Source organism: Rhipicephalus sanguineus, chromosome 5, assembly GCF_013339695.2.
Source record: "Rhipicephalus sanguineus isolate Rsan-2018 chromosome 5, BIME_Rsan_1.4, whole genome shotgun sequence".
NCBI lineage: Eukaryota > Metazoa > Arthropoda > Arachnida > Ixodida > Ixodidae > Rhipicephalus > Rhipicephalus sanguineus.
In genome coordinates this window covers 27,849,360-27,869,009 of record NC_051180.1, presented here as the reverse complement: position 1 = coordinate 27,869,009, position 19,650 = coordinate 27,849,360, and the positions used below count along the sequence as shown (strand labels likewise).

The 19,650-nt window shown below is 45.3% G+C and overlaps 1 protein-coding gene across 2 annotated transcripts in view; it reads left to right on the top strand.

The window, feature by feature from the left end:
• Window positions 1-19,650, top strand: part of LOC119393403 (uncharacterized) — a 53,219-nt gene that overhangs the window by 26,924 nt on the left and 6,645 nt on the right. For both annotated transcript variants that reach the window (XM_037660396.2, XM_037660395.2), the window contains exons 8-11: window positions 354-416; window positions 10,325-10,435; window positions 12,994-13,229; window positions 17,198-17,303. In XM_037660396.2, the coding sequence (XP_037516324.1) occupies window positions 354-416; window positions 10,325-10,435; window positions 12,994-13,229; window positions 17,198-17,303 (516 nt within the window). The remainder of the gene's footprint in view (window positions 1-353; window positions 417-10,324; window positions 10,436-12,993; window positions 13,230-17,197; window positions 17,304-19,650) is intronic.

Sequence of the window (19,650 nt, the reverse complement as noted above, 5' to 3'; positions counted from 1 at the left end):
CAAGTGGCCTGTCTGTGCAGTATATTCTGTGCCTGTTTTAGTCCGGGTTCATACAGCTGTCAAATGCTCCATCACGATGTCAGCGTCAATTACGATAGTGTTTTATCGTTTCATTATCCTTAAGCAAATCTGATGGTGGCAACATTCACATCAGTGGCATGTAATTATTTAGGATGGGCACCAGTGCCGTGATGGTGGGCTTGACGGCTATATGAATCAAGCCAAAGTTTCTTACAATCGCGTCATGTGTTAGCACATTGGAAATCTCGACACATGTCATCAATGCTGTGCTGGGCTCTGCTTTGAGCAGCGTTTGTTTGAATGGCATCGTTGTATTTTGCTCTCCTCTCCAGAGGCAGCCCAAGAAGCTTAAAGAGAAGGAGAACCTGCTCGAACGAAGCAGCAAGAAGCCCGAGGTAGGCAGCTGGCAGCCTTGAAAAAAAGTCCCACTCGATCATTCCAAGCAGCAGGGGCCGTACGTGTAGCGGGGCGCTTGCTTGTGTGTCGACCGCCGCTGCCACCCAGCATCGTCTGATGTCGAATACGCTTGTGATGCCAGCAGACGTGTGGCTGTGCCCCAACAGGCCATTAGTTGTGCCAACACGAGGCACAGCCATTGTACAGTTCTCTCTCTTTCTCTCTAGATGAATGACGCAAGGACAAGATGTTGAAGTGTGACGTGTGCTGTGCTTTGGCAGATAGCTTAGAAAGGGGGAAACAATGATTGTTTGGCTTTCTTTGTCCTGCAGTGACTGCAAAACAACTTGCCTTTTATTAGACCAGGCCGCTTTGTCCTGTATGCTATTGAGTGATGTGTTAATGTGTTTGTGCTCTATACACCAAGGTCATGCCAGTTTTGAAATGCGTTCTGAGGCGAGGCTCGTAGTTCTCAACATGCTCGGCCTCTTTTGCCGAGTCATGGAGCTTTCCTAGAGTTTTCAAAATTCATGCTGTATCAGTAGTGGCTCTTACATGAGCAACCTATTGATCATGTTTCTGAGAAGGCATGCCGTTTTGAAGTGAGATGAGTGTTTGCTTGCCTTGTGCAGATCCTTTATTGGTAACGTGAAAATTGAATGTTGTTGCTGTTGTCTGTAGCTCATGCTATATCCCTTGTTTTGCCTTTACTGCTGTTGCTCGGCATGCTTCCTTTTAGAATTTTTATTTATCTAAGCTGCAGTTGGCCGAGCGCAGCTAATGTTTCAGTCGCAACAGCGTGCTGTTCTCCCAGGCAACTATATCATGTCGGGTGTTGCAGGCCCACGTTCATTAGGTTTTCAATGTTTGGTCTGACTCTTCATGCAGGCTGTACACATTGCTTTACGAAATGGATTGACATGTTTTCACTAGACACTTTTTGCGCCGTCTTTTTCTTTCTTTTTATGATGAAATCATGAACTCGTTTGTCATGAATGCAGTGCTGTTGACCTCTCAACTCTAGGTCAGCAATTAAGTGTAATGTGTTGGTAGGATGCAAACAGTACCGAATTGTTGGTTGTTTGCTGCATAAAATTATCCAGTTCAAGCCTCGTTCGTTCTGTAATGTGTTTAGGTTATGTTGCTCTCAGTGTTTGTACAAAACAGCCTGAGCTGCTGCTTGCCACTTACCCATGCTTCCAAGGTAAACTGCTGACTCATTGTACTGAAATGCTCGCCACTACCTGATGGACATTTTTAATTGTGCCCTCCCCGTGGCGTTTGATCTGTGCCAATGAAGCATGTATGTTTTTGTATGCTGTCTCGTGCACTTGTTGCAGCTCTATAACCATTGCAGGAGTGTTTCAAAACATGCCATAGAAGGTACAACTCATTTCGTGCAAATGTAGTCATCACAGTAGTATTAGAAACTTATCTTTTGGAGAGACTTGCCATTATTGTGGGCAAAAAGATGCGCCGGCTGTCGAATTAGGTTTACAACATTCATGGCCACCCGTGTGTTATTGTGTGTTATTAAGCCTTTTTGGAAGAACATTTTGTACTTTATCGCCGTTTTTTAAGAATTGTACGTCCTTGTCCTCCTTACTTTTGCGGCATCGTTAAATCGCCAGTGTCAGCTGCGCATTGTAGTAAGCAGTGTGTTATGCTAGGCGACGTCTTTAGCTGACAATACTTAGTCCACAATACATATGGTTCATTACTGCGCCACTGATGTTCGAGAGATTCATTTGCCCGGCTGGGGCAGCGCTCGAGCTTGCTTCCAAGTACGCTGGGTATGCTTTGATACATGGCTTAGGAAACCGGATTTTGTAAACCAGCATACAATAGTTAAGCCATGTTGCATCGTCTTGCTGCTGCAACACCATTAGCAAGTATTACTAGTATTGGGTGTTGTTTGAGACTAGTCGTGTTGTGCCTGCCGTGACTGTATTTGTCTGTGTACATATGAACAGTTGTCTGTGTTCTTTGTTGACCATGCTTGCATGTAGAATGACACTGCTCTGTGGCACCCCAAAGACCTGTTGAATTAGTAAGCCTGTCTAGCCTGTTTGTAATAAAAAGAGCCCTATTTTTCGGGCACTCTCAGTCCCATGCAATAAAACGTATTTGGCAAATTCTAGATACGTCTGTTCGAGCTTCAGCCAATGCAGAAACTGCCCTGTTGGGGGTTCGGTGCGATTCTTGTTTGATGGCGTAATAGTGGATTAGTTACAAATTTATATTGCAATGGTCTTTGCCACATGTCATTCAGTGTTGCATTATTCTGGCTAGCAGATGGCTAGATTGAGCTATTTAGTATTCCCTAAAAGTTATTTATTGATCTAGCTTTATAATAGCCTTAGCTTTTGTTCTAACAGCTTTGAAATGGGATTTATTGCTTTCTACTGCTTCCTTTCTGCTGAAGTTTCACAAGTGCACAGTTTGGTCCAAGTCATCATTGTCGATAAACAATAGCCATCATTAATAGATGCTCCTTGTCATGTAGTTACCTCATTCATTCAGGATTTTCATTAAAGTGGCCGTGGCATTTTCAAATTGAACAGAGACCACTTCACTTCTGCAGCATTTAACTTCTGCTGTGATGATGAGTGCTAAGAGTGGCAACTTCTAATTTCCACTACAAATGGGCAAGCAAATTCTTGCACATTATTGAACAATGTTGACCAGAAAAGATGTTGTTAAACAAGAAGAAAGCATTGGTATGCTTGGAGCGTAGACTCATGAAATGAGCAACTCTACAATTCAGTGCAGTGCGCTTTTATATTCGTGAGACTTAGTGTGTGGCTGGAGGCTTGGAAGGTAATAATCCTTCGGATGCAATACGAAATTATGTAGCTTGCAAATCTGTACACATTTACATTTAGTCCTCTTTGGGTTTACAACAGGTTTTTAGTGCTTTCAACTTGTTCACCACAAAAAAGATCAGTAGATCTATGGCCTCTTTCATGTGGGAAAATGAAATTGGACACAGCGCAAGCACATGCGCTTTCCAATCGCCACCAAACTGGCTTTAAAAAAGCACGAACTGTTTTTACAAGTAGTTCGCTGCTGTTTTTGGGATGCCACTGTAGCACTGATAGTGTCGTTGGAAATTGTGCTCTCAAATCTATGCTGGTAGAGAGCTATATAAGGTATTGTGAGTTGCAATACTGGACAAAAGGCAGCATTTACACCTTTGTTTATTTTGCTTTGCCATGACAATTGTGGGCATCGCGCCGCTGTCGGCACTTCGACGTGAGTAATAACTGTGTCTCGACTTGTCCCATAGCAGCAATACTATGTGGAAAGATTATCTGCAATGCGGCTGCCACTGGTTTCCTGACCAGCAAGCGCGCCCTTACCCACTCCCTGGAAATGAAGGCGCGTCGTCTGTGTGTGATTGTGCGTGCACTTTCCTTGTACTCTGATTCAGTGATGGTGATCAACGTTTCGCACCGTGTGTCTTCTACGATGGACACCCTTTCCCTCCTTTTGCACGGCTGTGGTGTGTTTGTTCTGTGAAATATCAAAGACTGCGATTGGGAAAAGTGGTGCCACCATTTATTCTCTTTTTGACTCGAAAGCTGGACCGGGCACCTTGACTTCGATTTAGCCTGGAACCCCCACTGATTGTATGCGAGCTCTGACATCGTGACTCTCTTTTCATGCTTTATTTTTCGTTACCTCTGCACTCAGCTGCACTTAGACGTGTAACAGCAACATTGCACTGCAACTTTTCCACTTGTCAAAGCGATTGTTTTATGCAGTAAATAGTTTATTTTTCAGAGGCCATACTTGTAGCTGCAGACAGTAAGAGACTTTCGCTTAGTAGCATTTCCTCCGTTTCGCGTCAACTAGCTTGCTTCAGTTTCTGTGATTGTAAGATTTTATCGACGTGTTTCTGTGATTATCGGCAGCAACTACTGAGTTAGGCAACGCTGTTCAGAATATTTTGTTATCTTTCATACCATTACTTGCCCCTCCCCCATTTCTTTTGTCATTTGTACATGCCAACCGGTGAAACCTGAAGACTTACCCAGATTGCTGGGAGTTCGTGGTACTCTTGAGACTGCAAGGCTAGGAAGTGCAGTGAACTCGGCATCTTACATTTTCTTTCTTGGGGGAGGAGGCAGTTGAGCCATGAAATGCCATTCCACGGTCATTCTGACGTACCGGAGCAATCGCTTTTTTTTTTGTGTACAGGTGTGTAAGTGAAAACGTTTAGCACTGAAAGTGGGTATACTTAAGTTATTTGTACTGTTGGTACTCTCTGGCGAGAATGTGTCCGCATTGTGTGCTGATCTATGCACAGTTGAGTTGACCTGAATGTTTTCATCTCTTACATTTCATTTTCTATTGCCTTTTTTTTTCATATTTCTCAAAGTTTTGAAGTGTCTTTAGCTGCACGCGAATATCGCGCCAAGGCCATTTGCCTGTACAAACTTAGCAACAAGTCGAGACATTTTGCACTGCTTGTCGGGGTGTCTGCCTTCTACTGGCTAATACGACTGCCACCCAGACATTGTACATTACTTCCCTCAACTTTGATAGCTATTGTAGTTGGTCGTTTAGCAGACCTAGGTTTTTAATGGATCATAACTAGGAAGTAGTTTGTAGGTGTGCATTTTTACACGTTCAAAGACATTATGCATCGCGGAAATGACAGAACCTTGCGGGAGTCTTAGTCACTTTAGAAGTAGCGCGGCAACTTTTTTGGGCCGCTGGACTTGTAGCTGCAATGGCCGACATGCAACCAACAAGGTTTTCAATCGTTATTATGACACAGAAGTTGCTTTGCTTGGAGCCGCACTTGTTGACAAAGCATATAGCGTAACACACTGGCCGTAAGCTTTGCGGTGACCAAGCAGCCAATGGGCTTTGTCGTTCTGCGAGTTTGTCTCCCTATTAGCCTTGACTACCTAGATGGATACCATTACCTGAAATCGACACATGACTAGCTTCTCTGAAATGGAAAATGCGAGCTGCAAGAAATGAAACGTGGTAGTAACATTCAGTAGTTACACGAAGGCTTGTGGATGAATTACATACACATCCCGATGGCAGCTGCATACTAATACGATGCTCTAAGCAGAATATTACCAGAGTAGGAATTTCCACGGGCAAAGCCACGGCGATTGCCTAGTGCAGTCCATAAAAGGTTTCAATGCTGCTGCAAGCGATTTTTACTCTTCATTATGCCTATATGGTTAGGTAGCGCACTTTCGACGGGGACAAAAGAAAAAGAAAGGACACGACACTCGATTTTTACTCTGTTGAGGCTTGTACTGGTGCGTCTCCAATACTGAAGTTGTTGCACACAGCCTCAGGCTTTGGGGGGTAGTTCGTATTGACATATTTGGCACACTTCCGAAAGAAAAACATTACTGTTCCATTTAAAGAAGTCACTGTCACTTCATGAAGCAGCCAAGGCTGCTGTACAAAATTTACGAGTAGGGGCATAGACGCCTTGAAAGTTGTTTGAAAGTTCCAGCATGCACTCTCTTCGAATGCATTCTAGTTGTGGATATAAATGCTTGGCTTTTATGTTGTAAAGAGGCATTTGCCTGCACAGTCGGTCACCCACTTGGTTTGCATTTACTGTGGAGAATGATGCGGCAGGGTTGACAGTGCTTTGCAGCTTTTCCGAGCGTTGAAGTACTTTGCATGCTTACGGGGAGTTTGAGTACTCTAGATCTGCTGACTAATCCTTGTCACTTGCCCAGCTGCTTTGAAACTTTTTGGCGATGGGCCTTCCGTATCTTAGGCATTATTAACTGTGTCAATGGCAGGAGGGCAGAGTTTTGCATGCCCTTTAATATTGGCTTTGAAACTGCACTGGTGTGCATTGAACTTTGTGCACAGAGCGGCTATTTTTTAAAAAGCCTTGTGTTTGAATGTTTGCATATATATGAATTATGAATGTGGGGTTTAGCTTTCTTTATACACAAAATTGCTGTTGGATGGGCAGAGGGCTAGAGGCGACTAAATGTAATACAAATTTTATCCTTTTTTTTTTTTTGGTTGGCGAGAACAGCAATATTGCAAAGGATATATTTATATTTACAGGAACTGTCGCAATATTTAAATGCTATATAACTGTTGTTTCAGATTGATTATCGATGGATTGTGGCTATGTAGATGCATCGGTGGCTTGAGAGCTTTGCTGTAGTGAGAACTGTAGAAACCCTTGCATCTGAAAGAAGAGCTAACATATCCTCATATTACCTTTGGCTATAAAAGGAGTCATTCCATTTCTCTACATCCAAGATGGTAAAGTACTGTTTTTTTTTTCTTGGATATTATGTCATTCATTATATTAGATTTTTTTTTCCAAATTTGTAGCTTGCTTTGGTGAGAGCTGAACATCAGCACCGTAGCATGGCAAGGTTCCTCACAAAAATGAATAAAAAAAAATTAAAGAAAAGCTGATATGGTGTGAAACTGTCTGCTTTTTATGCAATTTTTTAATGTAATGTTTTGCACGAGTTGAGACTAGCATGTGATGTAAGTTTATATACATACATATTTGATCACCTGTATTGGATGTATGCTGTTGATTTGTCCTGTCTCTGCACTTTCCATGGTTTGTTTGAGGGTGCATTTAGTATATCTGTGTATTCCTACATGTCGATAGAGAGGCCCAAGTTATTGCTAACTGTGTCACTTCTTCACTTCAAGTGAAATTAATTAGTCATGAAAAAAATCAACAGTAAGAGCTTAATGTGACTGAAAATGCGCTAGGTTCTCTAAGAACGGACTTTCAAGTTGACGCAATAGTTGTTAAGTTGCCATGGGCTAACAGAGCTGGATTTAATATGTGCACACTAAGTTTCTAGGTGGCTGTAGATTGTGTTGTTAACTTTGTGGCTGCCCTTAGCGGTGTTATGAAATGAGTGGTTGCTTTTTGTTCGATTTGCACTTATTCTTTCTAATCGTGTTTGTCAACAGTTGCCTGTTTTTTTGTGTGCATATGCATGACGTGTTTTTGATGCGTGAATTTTTTAAGAAAGAAAATATCCAGTTTGTTCAAATACTGGCTCTGTCTCAATTGCAGCTGGCAATCTAGTTGCGGGCCCGTCATGCCGCAGACGCCTGCCAATCTTGTCGCAAAAGCTGTTCGGAATGCAAATAGCAAATTGCTGCAGGAATTGCTGACCACTATCTGTTTTGTGATTGGACCTATGGTAGCCTGAAGTTGTGTGTGGCAGCTGAGAGAAATGGATTTCACAATTTACCCAACACTGCTACAATTGTCTCGTGTATATTTCAAAATCTGCAGTGCAAAATAATAGTGTTGACATGGCAGGAGTGGTTCAGCAATGTCTTGTAGCATTAAATCTGTAGCAGTATGACACTTTGAAGAACACAGACCGTGGAGCACAAGGAAAACACCTCTGCAGTTGTGTGCAGTGACGTTCTGAAGCAGCTCTTTTACCCCTGTGTGCTTTACCTTTATCTTTTTCCCTACAGCTTCCTTGCGAGCTAAGCTACGGGATCTACGAAGGAAAGTTGACACAGTTATGAAAATCTGTGATAGTGATATTAATTTGCGTTCCAGTAGTTATATGTCTGCTTGCCCAGTTGTTTAGGCTTGTCTCTGAATGATGAGGAGGAGGTTTGGTTGAAAAAACATGGCTGCCAGGTTTTGCATTGGAGAGAGAGAGAGAGAGAAGGAATGTAGGAAAGGCAGGGAGGGAGGAAGTCTGAGATCTAGGACTGGTGGTGGCGGCGGTGGAACGCTCGATCTCTGGGATCTATGCCCCCTGCTTTAGTTTACGGCCCCTGCTGTAGTCGATGGCCTAGAGCGTGCTCTTTAATACCCTGTGTCAGTGTGAAAAATCTCGCAGTGCGAGACTGGTCTTTTGCTTTTTTTAAGTATAGCATTCATGCAGCCATACTTTCTTGTTTATTGTTTTGTAAATGTGGTCCTAAGAGGTGAGCTTGTAGCCAGTTATGGGCAATGTTAAGAAAGACTTCAAGCTAGGACTTGCACATCTGTTCAAAGAGAACTTGACAAATATTACTCTATTGCAGCAGTATGCTTTACAAGCAGGTAGTTTTGGGAAATTACTAACTGCAATCTGTGATGCTTCAACCAGAACAAGTTTAAAAAATGAAATGCCGGGGGGCATAACTGTATAAAAATAAAGCAGCTTTATGAAGGCTGTTTACGCACAAGCAAAGAAACATGTCTCAAGTAGGTTGCAAAATATTTCTGCTGATGAAACGTATGGAGGTGAGGACAAACTGGTGCCACTAGCAACTTTTTCAACAGTAAATTGTGGGCAGCGCTCAAGTTTTGATTCACATATTAGATGGTGTCTTGCTTGACACATGACTGGGCATCACGGCTTTTTTAGTTATAACACTGAAAACAAACTGGATAAAGTTCTTGTGTAGCTGTGCCAAAAGGAAAGCTTTTCGAGTGGTATGCTAGGGCTTGGCATAAGCAATTTAGTACGTTTCTTGGTTGAGCTTCAAAGCTTATCACTCGCTTCACAAGTAAACTGGTCAGCATGGCATAGTGCTATAGCCTTTTCACAAGCTGCCACTATGCTTCATCGCTGTTTTCAGCAACTGGCTAAAGGTCAGTGAAGCCCAAGTCGACAGCTCCGAACAAGCTTAAGCAGTGCCAACGACCCTGTGTGTGCATCATTTAATGTCATACTAGGAACAGACCAAAAGGGTTTGTGGCATTGTAATGTTGCTATAAACGCGTCACACTCCTCACTTGTCGCCCCATCTTTGACATTTAAACTTATTTAACTGCCGACCTTTGGCGCCAGGTCACTAATGTGTCTGTTCATTTAATTTCTAGGCATTTGCTATGCTTAAATTTCACGTCTGTATCTTAGGCATAAGTCTAGGAAAAGGTGGAGGCTTGAAGAGATGGACATTCTTGAATAGTGGTGTGGTGTTTCTGGAGCCAATCTTTCAACAAGTGGTCTTGTCTTCTTCAAGGCAGCAACTGCCTTCAAGAACTGTTGCCTTAAAGAGGACAAGACCACTTGTTGAAAGATTGGCTCCAGCAACCCCCTGTTTAAGAATATTCGTCACATCTGTAGCTTGTGTTATAGGGCTGTCGTGGTTGCTCGACGGAAATGCACTGTTTTGCGCTGATAGCGTGTTTCGCTGTCGACTCTTAATTTCAGGTGCCGAGGGTAACATCTCGGTTGATTCAGAACTTTCCAGTGTCTTAACTTGGTGGTGCTGATGGGCTGGCAGCGAATAGCTCTAATCGGAGCACGTCTTTATTGCTGGGGAGAAAAAGGACAAGATATGCCAGTCTTGTTCATGCAGCAGTGATGGCTAGTGAGATTGAGTCTTTGCAATTGAAAAAAAAAATGGCAAATTGAGTTTGCTGGAGCTCACTAACTACGCGTGTATCTCTAGTCAGTTGCAGCCTATGAAAAAAAAAAAATGTCAGCTCCGCTTACAGCCATCGTTGTCCCTGTCACACAGAATTTGCATAAATGCTCCATCCAATAGCGCTTACTCATTTTCGTGACGTCAAGCACATCTCGAGTGTTTCAGATAGTTACTTCCCCATACAGACGTACGACTGTGTCGTTGGTTTTAGGATGAAAACTTGAACGTCCTCGTAAATTTAGACACTGATTCTGGCATCGCTCTGAGCCGAACGTAATGGTTTAGGTAGCAACGACGAACCTTTATCTAATCATAAGCGTAGCAATTACATTAGCCGAGAAAGTATTTACGGTTTGAGCAGAAATAATTAGTACAGCTGTCACTGCTGAAAGGCAGGCGCACCGTGGTTCTATGGGCGGATCTTGAATTTTGTCTTAGGTTGTAACTAAAGTATAAAGCAAGAACTCTAACTGCGTCAGGCACCGGCACTGACGGTGGTTGCTTGCCGTGGCGGCGGCGGCGGCCCGTTTTCTCGTAGGTGGCCAGGTGTTGCGTGGTGGCGAACCGCCTGGATTCCTCTGCACCCAGCAAGAAGCGGGGCAAAGAGCGCGAAACTCCAGCCCGCAGAAAGCTGTCGGTCATGAAAAAAGTAGGCAAACGCTCCTCCTCATCACACTTGCTTTGTCACGAACATACCATAGCACGCATCAATGTTGTCTGCAACTTTGAATGTTGGCAATATTGGCGCAAGGCGTGCCCGCTGATCAGGCTTCATGCTGACCAGCTCAAGGGCAATTTTTCGGGCACGTGGGTAGCAGACCAAAGCCAGCGTTGGTGACTGCAGCACACGGACACGCACTGTGAGTGAGGCTTTCCGGTGAGCCAACACAATCTGCTACAACCACTTTTTTTTATGTATACGTCACGCGCACGCAGTGATGTGCAACACAGCCCTGCGGTCATCGTGCAACATGCGTGCTGCCAATGTTGACGCACTTGCTTATGAGTGCATATTTCTTATCATGGGCAGCAGCTTTCGTTTTCCCTCTCGCTCGTCTTGATACAACGAAATATCTGATGTAATTAGGGCTTTGCGGCATTTCTGGTGCCGTGAACAGCGGCATTGCTAACGGCAGCATAAAGAAGTCTTGTTCTGCTTGCGAATGTTTCGGCATAACCTGACTGACCCACATCAGCGCCTAGTCGAAATTCCCGAGCCTGGAAACCTGAAATCCGGTGAGTACGATTTAATGGCTCAATGAATGGCCTGGAGCTCTCGTGCACCGAATTTTTACAGCGGAATCCTGCAGTGACGGAAACTCGCGCCGTCGCCGTGCGGTCCCGACTTCGAATATGTGCTGTTGCAGGTCACGTGGTCTGTTGGGCCCGCCGTGGTTATCATGAGAGGGCGGTGGCCCTCGGCCTCGAGGGGTATCAAACCACATGATCACATTTGCAACCTAATGATTTCGCCACATTCAACCTCGGTGAAGGCACGTTCACACCAGGCGCGGATCCGGAAAGTGGAGAGGCGGATCCGGAAATCGGATGCGGATTATCCGCAAAAGCGGAAAACCCGCGGCCGCTTGCCCGGATCGCTCCCAGACCGGTTTTCTCCGCGCGGAAAAGTTGGCCGCAGCCAATCAGGGCCCGAGAAGCGCGCGCGCAGTATTGCGTAATTCCGCAAGATGGTAACACGTCCGCCGTGGATTGGTGGATTGCTCCATCCCCGCGGCTGAGCGGGCAGAAGGCAACGCGGTCGATCTGAACAGCCGCGCGGCCTCGCTGCCTCTCCGCCTTGAAAATCCGCTTGCGTGCTCCGCGTTCGTTGTGAACGTGCCTTGACGGTCACTAACGAGGTCCAGTACCGCATTTTTACACACAACCCACACATGCATGTAAGATGTTTTCCCAAATGGTTTTGTAATGAAGTCCGCTATGCCACCGAGTCAACTAAAACCACCGTGTAGCCGGCGTCGACGACACGCGGGCATCATTTTGGCGGCCGCGCACACAAAAATAGCGACACCACAATATAAATACCTAGGAATGCGGAATAAATGGAAGAATTAGGTGGAAATGCAGGAAGGAGCATTACTGCTGAAACCCAAGCTAAAATGCAGCCATTAATAAACATGGAGTCCTACAAAGGCCCGACATATCTGACGTAGTTAGAAATGAGTGTTAGAAGGTCCCTTAGAGTGAACGAGAAAAATGAGGCACTGTGCACAGACGTGGTTTGCTGTCCTTCGAAGTAAGTACGGGAGACCCCAGAAAAAGATGTAGTTCGAAAATAAAAAAAAAAAAACAAAGGTAAACACTAGGTACGTTTTGGGAACCCGTATATGGGCGCGGCGAGCAGCGTCATCCAAATTAAAGTAGTGTCGTGACTAGGGCGGCCAGACGTTTTAACGCGATAGCGTTACAGCTCACGCCCGTCTGCGTCAAAATTAGAAAGGAAGAAATACTCCATTTTTTGCTCGTTTATTTCCGGAAAAACAACTTCGTTAAATCGGGTCTAGTGCCGTGATAGCATCATTAATTCAAGTTGATAACATTTATTCCTCTGGGTACCTGCCGGGGAATCGAAATTCCTTCTTTAGATCGGGAAATTCGTAAAATCAGGTTTCGTTGTATCGAGTTTCAACTGCACTGTCAGCCCTTTTGGGTAATTATCACAGTCCGCCTCTTGACACTTTCTGAGGTGAGCGGGGGGTGGGAGGTGGCTCATGTTTAAACACCCCCCACCCCCCGGCCATCCTAGCTAGGCAACTGTTTCGTAATAGCGCGGAGAATGACAATATGAAGAAACTGTGTCACACATGCGCAACGATGCCAGCTGCAAGTTTCCAACTTACATGTTGCATCGCAAGTTCAGGTTCGCAGTCGCAAGTCAGTGTATTCTATACACTTCTGGCAACATAACAGAAAGCAGGGGCGCAGCCAGAAATTTTTTTCGGGGGGGGGAAGGGGGGTTCAACCATACTTTATGTATCTTCGTGCCAAGGGGGGGTGTTGCACCCCCCCCCCCTTTGGCTACGCCCCTGACAGAAAGCATCCTCTTCACGTGCGTGTACCGATTATGACGATTACATCATTTGAAGGCTGGATCTGGCGACGTGCCCACTCACGGCACTTCGCACAAGTGGCGTCACAGCACAAACGTTTCAGAAATGCAGGGTTACATTTACACTGCGGCACTCGCAGATAATTCTGAAGGAACGCGAGGATCGTCGTCAGCGTCGCGAGAAGCTGCGGCTCCTTGCGGCCGCCAGGAACAGTTGCCTGGCAAACTCAGCAGCTGAAGTGGTCGTCGAGCTGACACAGGACCCAGCAACGGAAGGCCATGAAGAGAGTGGCCTGGAGACGCCGCTTCCGCGGACTGTGCCGAACGTGGCAGCAGAGCCGCAAGCGAAGCAGTTGCACTCTACCAGATTCAGGGAGTAAGTAATGAATAATAATTTCTGAGGTTTTACGTGCCAAAACCACTTTATCATTGTCACGTACGCCGTGGTGGAGTGCTCCGGAAATTTATGCCATCGGGTGTTCTTTAAAGGGCCCCTAAACCATCTCCTATAGTTTAACATTTCAAGTAAACGCGCGCGTCGAGTTCAGAATGCCGTCGTGATCAACAATGCCAAACGTGACAGTTGTTGTGGGCGCGCCACAAATTCCAAGAAACAATCCCTTGTGTTCTCCGGGCCTTTCGGTATCCCCAGCATTGGTCGTGACGTCACCATTCGCGTCTAGTTATGTCATTCACGCAAAGAACCTGCTTTTCTGCTCGCAGGTACGTGTGCTCACCGCGCTTCCTCCTCGCCTTGCGAGGAGGAGCACTCGGCTAGGAAGGAAAACGAACCGATGAATGGAGCTTAGCGAAGGAAAGACCGAAGCGAGCGAGGGCCGCTTTTGAATACTCAGACGCGTGTGACTCCGCTATTACGGCACCGTTTTGAAAAATTTTCGCGACTACGTGTTTGTTGAAGACTCGCGACGACAACTGCAACGCCACAACTAAGTTTCGACCTCAGGGTGGTTTAGGGGGCCTTTAACGTGCACTTACATCGCACAGTACACGGGCTTCTAGCATTTCGATGAATGCGAAATGCTACCGCCGCGGCCGGGATCGAACCCGCTTCCAGCGGGTCGGCAGCCGAGCACCTTAGATTTGCATCGATGTGGGAAAAGGCATGTATGTACCTAACATAACGGTGCTTGTCATGATTAAAAACTTCAGCATAACGTGATTTCTTTGAACGTTCAGTGATACGAACTGTTGTTTTCCCGATGTTATTAGTGCAACGGACGCGGCTTAATGAATATTTCAGCTATATTGGAAAGAGCTACAGAATTGTCGAATTCTACACTGTCAAAAAAAAAAAAAATTCGTACCTTGACGGGCAATGTGTGCGTAAAATGATTTTTCTTTTCGAAGAAATATTGCGAAATCCACCGTGCGATTACGGAAGCTGCTCTTTTTTAAAGTATTACCAGTGCCTCCTCCAGGCACTGGTATTACGAAAATTTTATGCGTAATAATACAGCGACTCCTGTTCGTTATTTTTTAACTGACAGAAAGTAAAAAAAGAAATAGGGTGAAACTTTCCGAAAAAGTACGGAAAGGGGCTGATTTGGGATTTTATTGCTGACTTTGGGATTTTATTGTAAATCCCAGGCCGCGTGCTGCGCTATAATGTTTGGCTTGCGTGTTCTCGGGAGCCTCGACTAGCGATCGGCAGCGTTTCTGACCATGCTGAAAAAGTGTTGCAGGTCCCCTTTAATCTATCTTGTTAGAGACTTCTTTCCTTCCCGCGGGAGTCTATCCACACTAGAGCACTGCACGGGCCGCGATTTGCCGCCCGGGCCCGGCACTCGTTGAAGTTTAACCGCCCGTACCCGGCCCGATGACTCAAAGCGAGACCCGGGCATGGCCCGAACCCGAGAAAAGATTTCACCTACCCGGCCCGGCCGACCGCAGATTGGGTCCGATAGGGGCCCGAACCAGTAATCTACGTGGTGTTGCCCGAACATGATATCGACAGCAAGGCGTTTTAAGTAGCTAATTCCTACGTTTTTCCTGGCACATGCGTCGCCAACAAGTAGCCTTTAACCTGCGGTAATTCCTTGTACAAAAGGGCTTCACGGTGAAAATAGCTGAGTGGACATGCCGGGTACTACGAACGTTTGTTCGGCAGCGGCATACTGTACCCATGGGCGTTGGCAGGGGTGTGCAAAAAGGGCACGTGCCCCATCAAGCCACCCCAGGACTTGCCTCCCGCCCATGCCCCAACAGCGCTCTGCCCCTCCCCCAGCCGCGATGCAGCACGGGTTTTGCACACTCCAATACAAAAACCTGCCGACGCTCATGAATGTACCTATTTTTTCTGCAAATACAGATCAATCTCGTCAGGAGCGTTTTGTAGCAGATATTGTTGCAAGAAAGGTAACTTGCAGCATGACTTCAGTTTCAGTAGGGAGCGCAATGAAAACATAGGGTACGGAGAACAGAACGCTCTGTTCCCTTTCCGTTTTTGTCACGCTCTCTATTTAAAGATAAAACATTGTCTACCAACAAACCCAATCGTACGCACTTCTGGATTTGCAGCACTTGACTTCAGCGTAGTAGCACCTTGCCACAGCAAGAGAAATAGGAGGAGGAGGAGGAGGAGGAGGAGGAGGAATAAACTTTATTGTCAACCAGCAATTTAAGCGCCTTGGCCTAGGCCTCCCACGTGGGGACGTCGAGGTCTTGCCTCTTCGCCGCCTCGCGGGCTTTATTACCTTTACTGTAAATATGCTAACCTAGATAAAATTATTACGAACCGCGCGCACCACGTGCACTTTTCGAAAGACGTATGGACCGTCGGAAGAAAAAAAAAAAGCTATTTGTGATACCATTCTTTTGATGTATCACAACAGTGCTAGTAGTTAAGTATATGGCAGTGGTTCACAGACTGGGACCCCAGGGGGCCCGCGAAGCCATTTTTGGGGGTCCGTGAAACCCATCCTAAAAAAAAAAAAAACGCGTTTTTTGGACGCACACTGTCCCATGACAGCGGCCCCTTCTGATTTCTGGTATGCTTTACCGCATTCCATTGCGGCGGAGCTGATTTATGTTTCAACTCTCCATGAGATGGCTGTAAAGCTTTTGTTGCAGTATTCTACGACATATGCACGCGAGCATACTTTATCTAGGCATGCATATTTGAAGAGTAGACATAGCTCGAAACAGGTTGAATGTGCCTGCAGACCGCACAACTTATTGACAAGCTGTTGAGATCGAATTGACGTACTTTGCACTTTAGTTTGACCATTCTTTGCAAGTGAGAAAGAGCACCTATTTCACGCTGCATATTGTGTTATGACGTGAGGAGGCCACGAAAAAAGAATGTTATGTGGGGAAACACCGCGCAGACCTTTTGTTTTAGTGGACGGCTAGAACTTCCAAAAACGTTTCCCCGTTCTGGAGCTGTGTGATCGCTCTTGCGGTGATATGTTTAGGCTTAAATTCATCATATTACACTTAGTACCGCGGTTACAAAATAACATTTGGAATACAAAATAATAACGAATGCAAATAAAGCAGATATTAACGAGTTGCTCACTATGTAAGCATCGGGTCTATTTACTTTTTGCTCGCCCGTTTCACATAAATCATCTACCTGCATTCAATAAGTAAAAGAAGTTCAGTACGCGTCCTCATGAAACTTCTTCAAATAGCTTGCCCACGTAAAAACCGCGTTTCTTGAGAAAAAAAAATAGACTGAGCAAGGACCAAGCCTGACCCGAGCCCGCCGCCTCAAGCCCGGGCCCGGGCCCGACCTTAAGCCCGGAGCTTCAGGCCCGAGCCCGGCCCGGGCCCGCCGTGAACACTACTTTACCCGTCCGGCCCTGCCCCTGGGTCGGGCCGGGCCCGGGTTTTCGGGTAGGCCCGAGCCCGTGAAGTGTTCTAATCCACACATTTCACTCATGCGTGCGAAGTTCAGTGCTTGGTGGCGGCTGCATTCAATTATTTTTAAATTTTGGTCTGGTTGATTTCATCTGCTTAGTGAGTTATGTCAGTTGCATTTTTTGTATTGCTGTTGGACATTTTTCGCCTGTATGTTGCATAGTGCACTCTTGCGATGTGTTGCCTCAGTACTGGTATACTTTTAATTATTTTGCCTTGTACTCTTCTCCATGGCATAACTGCTTGCATTGCATATTTTTGTTCCTGTTTGCAATATCATGTGAAATCTTCAGTATGATGTTTTGTGAAAATTATGCAGTAACCTCAGCTGCACTGGCTAATCTACTTTTGTTGCTGTAGCTTGTAGCTTTTAGTTTTCCGACAATTCCAAGCTTGTAGCTTATAGTTGTAGCTTTTAAGTTTTTCATCATATATTTCATTTCCCTTTCCAACCACGAGCAGCTACTGCGACCACGTTCAGAGTCCCGAGATCAACAAGACCACCAGGACATTGCTCACCGACTTGGTGTTTTTCCAGGAGCGTCTGTACCAGAAGGACCCCATCAAGGTACGTAAGCGGAATTTTATTCACCTGCAGTTTTTATTACATTAGTACATACTTTGAGGGAAGATGAGGGTCTCGAAAAAAAAGTTTTTTTTTTAATTTAATGTCCTATCGTAATGAAAATTAGCCTGCATGTGTATCATTGAATGGAGACTTCAAATCTGAAAACAGATTTCAAATATCTAATTTGGAAAGAAAGTAATGGCAAATTTTCACACTGTAATTAAGCAATTTTTACAGGTAGTTATGGTAACTTACAGTTCAATAAAGCACTCATTTGGGCTAGTTGGTACAAGTTTAACATAGGTTGCGGAATATTGCGCTGCATGGGCGTAATAGGGGGACACTAACGGAGGCACAGTGTTTTTTTGTGCCTCCGTTAGCATCGCCCCTGTTACGCCCATGCAGCGCAATATTCCGCAACCTATGTTAAACTTACAATACAAAAAGTTACTTTTCAAAACTCATGGTTTTTCTAAAAGGTCCACCGCACAGGCTAAAGCAAATTAAATGTCAAAACACCTATTTCTTTGATCAGAAATAATTTTTGAAACTTGGAAGGTAAAAATTAGCTTCCAGTAATTAGCTGGTACTTATCAAATAATTACAACTGCGTCAAGGTTGAGAAAAAAATAAAAGCTTTAGCCAGTAGTTCAGGTGCTGCTGGGAAGAATGTTGCCAACTTTGTTTAAGTATGTTCACAGAAGCTTGCCGAAAACTTCCGTAAGGCAGATTCACCTCACAAAAATAGCAAAGCCGAGATAATCTCGTTTCATGTTTTAAAAACATTTGTAATTTAACCCGTTGAGCATGTAATAAAAATAATTCTATTTTGCCATAACATAATATTTTTCCATAGTGTAATTCGGACACTATATACTTCGAAATTGTGATTTCCGAAAATATACCTCTTTTACGATTTTTTGCTATTTCAAGACCCCCCCCCCTTTATTATGCATGATGACGGTTAACGCACCTTCATTTGTGGCAACGTATTCGTATCTTTAAGGCGCTAGCGTCTTGTAGGAGGCGCTCGCGGTCCATGTGTCTTTCAACTTAGAGAGCTGTGAACAACGTTATCATGAATTTCCCGACTCGGAACATTCATCCTAAGATGTGATGGATGTACCGATTTTTTCACTACATAGAACGCTCGCCCCTGTGGCCACTGGCCAACTAGGATTTCCAGGATTTGGGAACACACACGTGGCCGCGGCGCCGCACCGCTATTGAACAGGTGATCTGTGAAAAGAAGTTATATCTGACAAACAGAAATAGACTAATCGAAATTGACTCACGGTTCTATATAGTAGAGACCCACTGGAACATTCCGGTGGAATTCCGGTGCCGCACCATAGAAAGCGCACGTTCCCATGATCCCGCCTCATGGCCGCCCCATTGTAAAATAATATGTCCTGAGAACCTGCGTACTTTGTTCGAGGCTACTGGAATTTTACCAGAACGTTCCGGTGGTTCCCTTCTATAAAGAACCATCAGTCAATTTTGATAATTAGCTTTGTTCGTCAGAACATGGTCATCACTCTGTTCAGTCTCTACTGGAGGACGATAGCCCTTCCTAGAGATCTGCAATTTTGCCCGTCTTGCCCGAGCTGATTTGTGCCTACGAAGTCCTTTATGCCTACGAAGTCCTTAATTTCCTTAATTTCATCACCCTACCTAACTCTGCCGGCGTCGGCTGCGTTTCCTATCCACCGGTATCCATTCCGTAGTGCCCACTTACCGTCGATTATCCACCCTACGCATCACGTGATCCGCTCGTGTCCACTTTTCCCCTTGATGTGCACAAGGATGTCAGGTACCACTGTTTGTTCTCTGATCGACCCTGCTCTCTCACTATTTCTTATATGTTACGCCTATCAAATATGATATGTTATTCTATTTCCCATTCAGCTGCGGCGGGGCATCGCGGCCGTCGCCAAAAGGCGTCCCCCTAGGCGTGCGCATCGTTTTTTCGACCGGAGGGGGGGGGGGTTCAACCGTCCTTTTTGTATGTTCGTGCGTGTGTTTGTATGTGTGCGTGTATATATACACACGCAAGATCGAAAAATTTCAAGGGGGTGGAACCCCCCCCCCCAACCTCCCCCCCCCCCTCCGACTACGCCCCTGGAAGGGGGCGCCAATTCTTCCCTATACTTTTGCTCAGCTGGATCTTCCACGCCATTTTTAATTCGCAGAGTTATGGCTGAGCATGCGTTTGGCAACAATGGCGACCGTGGACCCCTGATGTTGCATTCAAAGAACTGTTTACTTCCCACTTTACCCCCGGGAAGACAGGGACGAATGGCAGAGCGTTGTGAGGAGCAAGTCATCGCTTCATTTTCATTTTTGC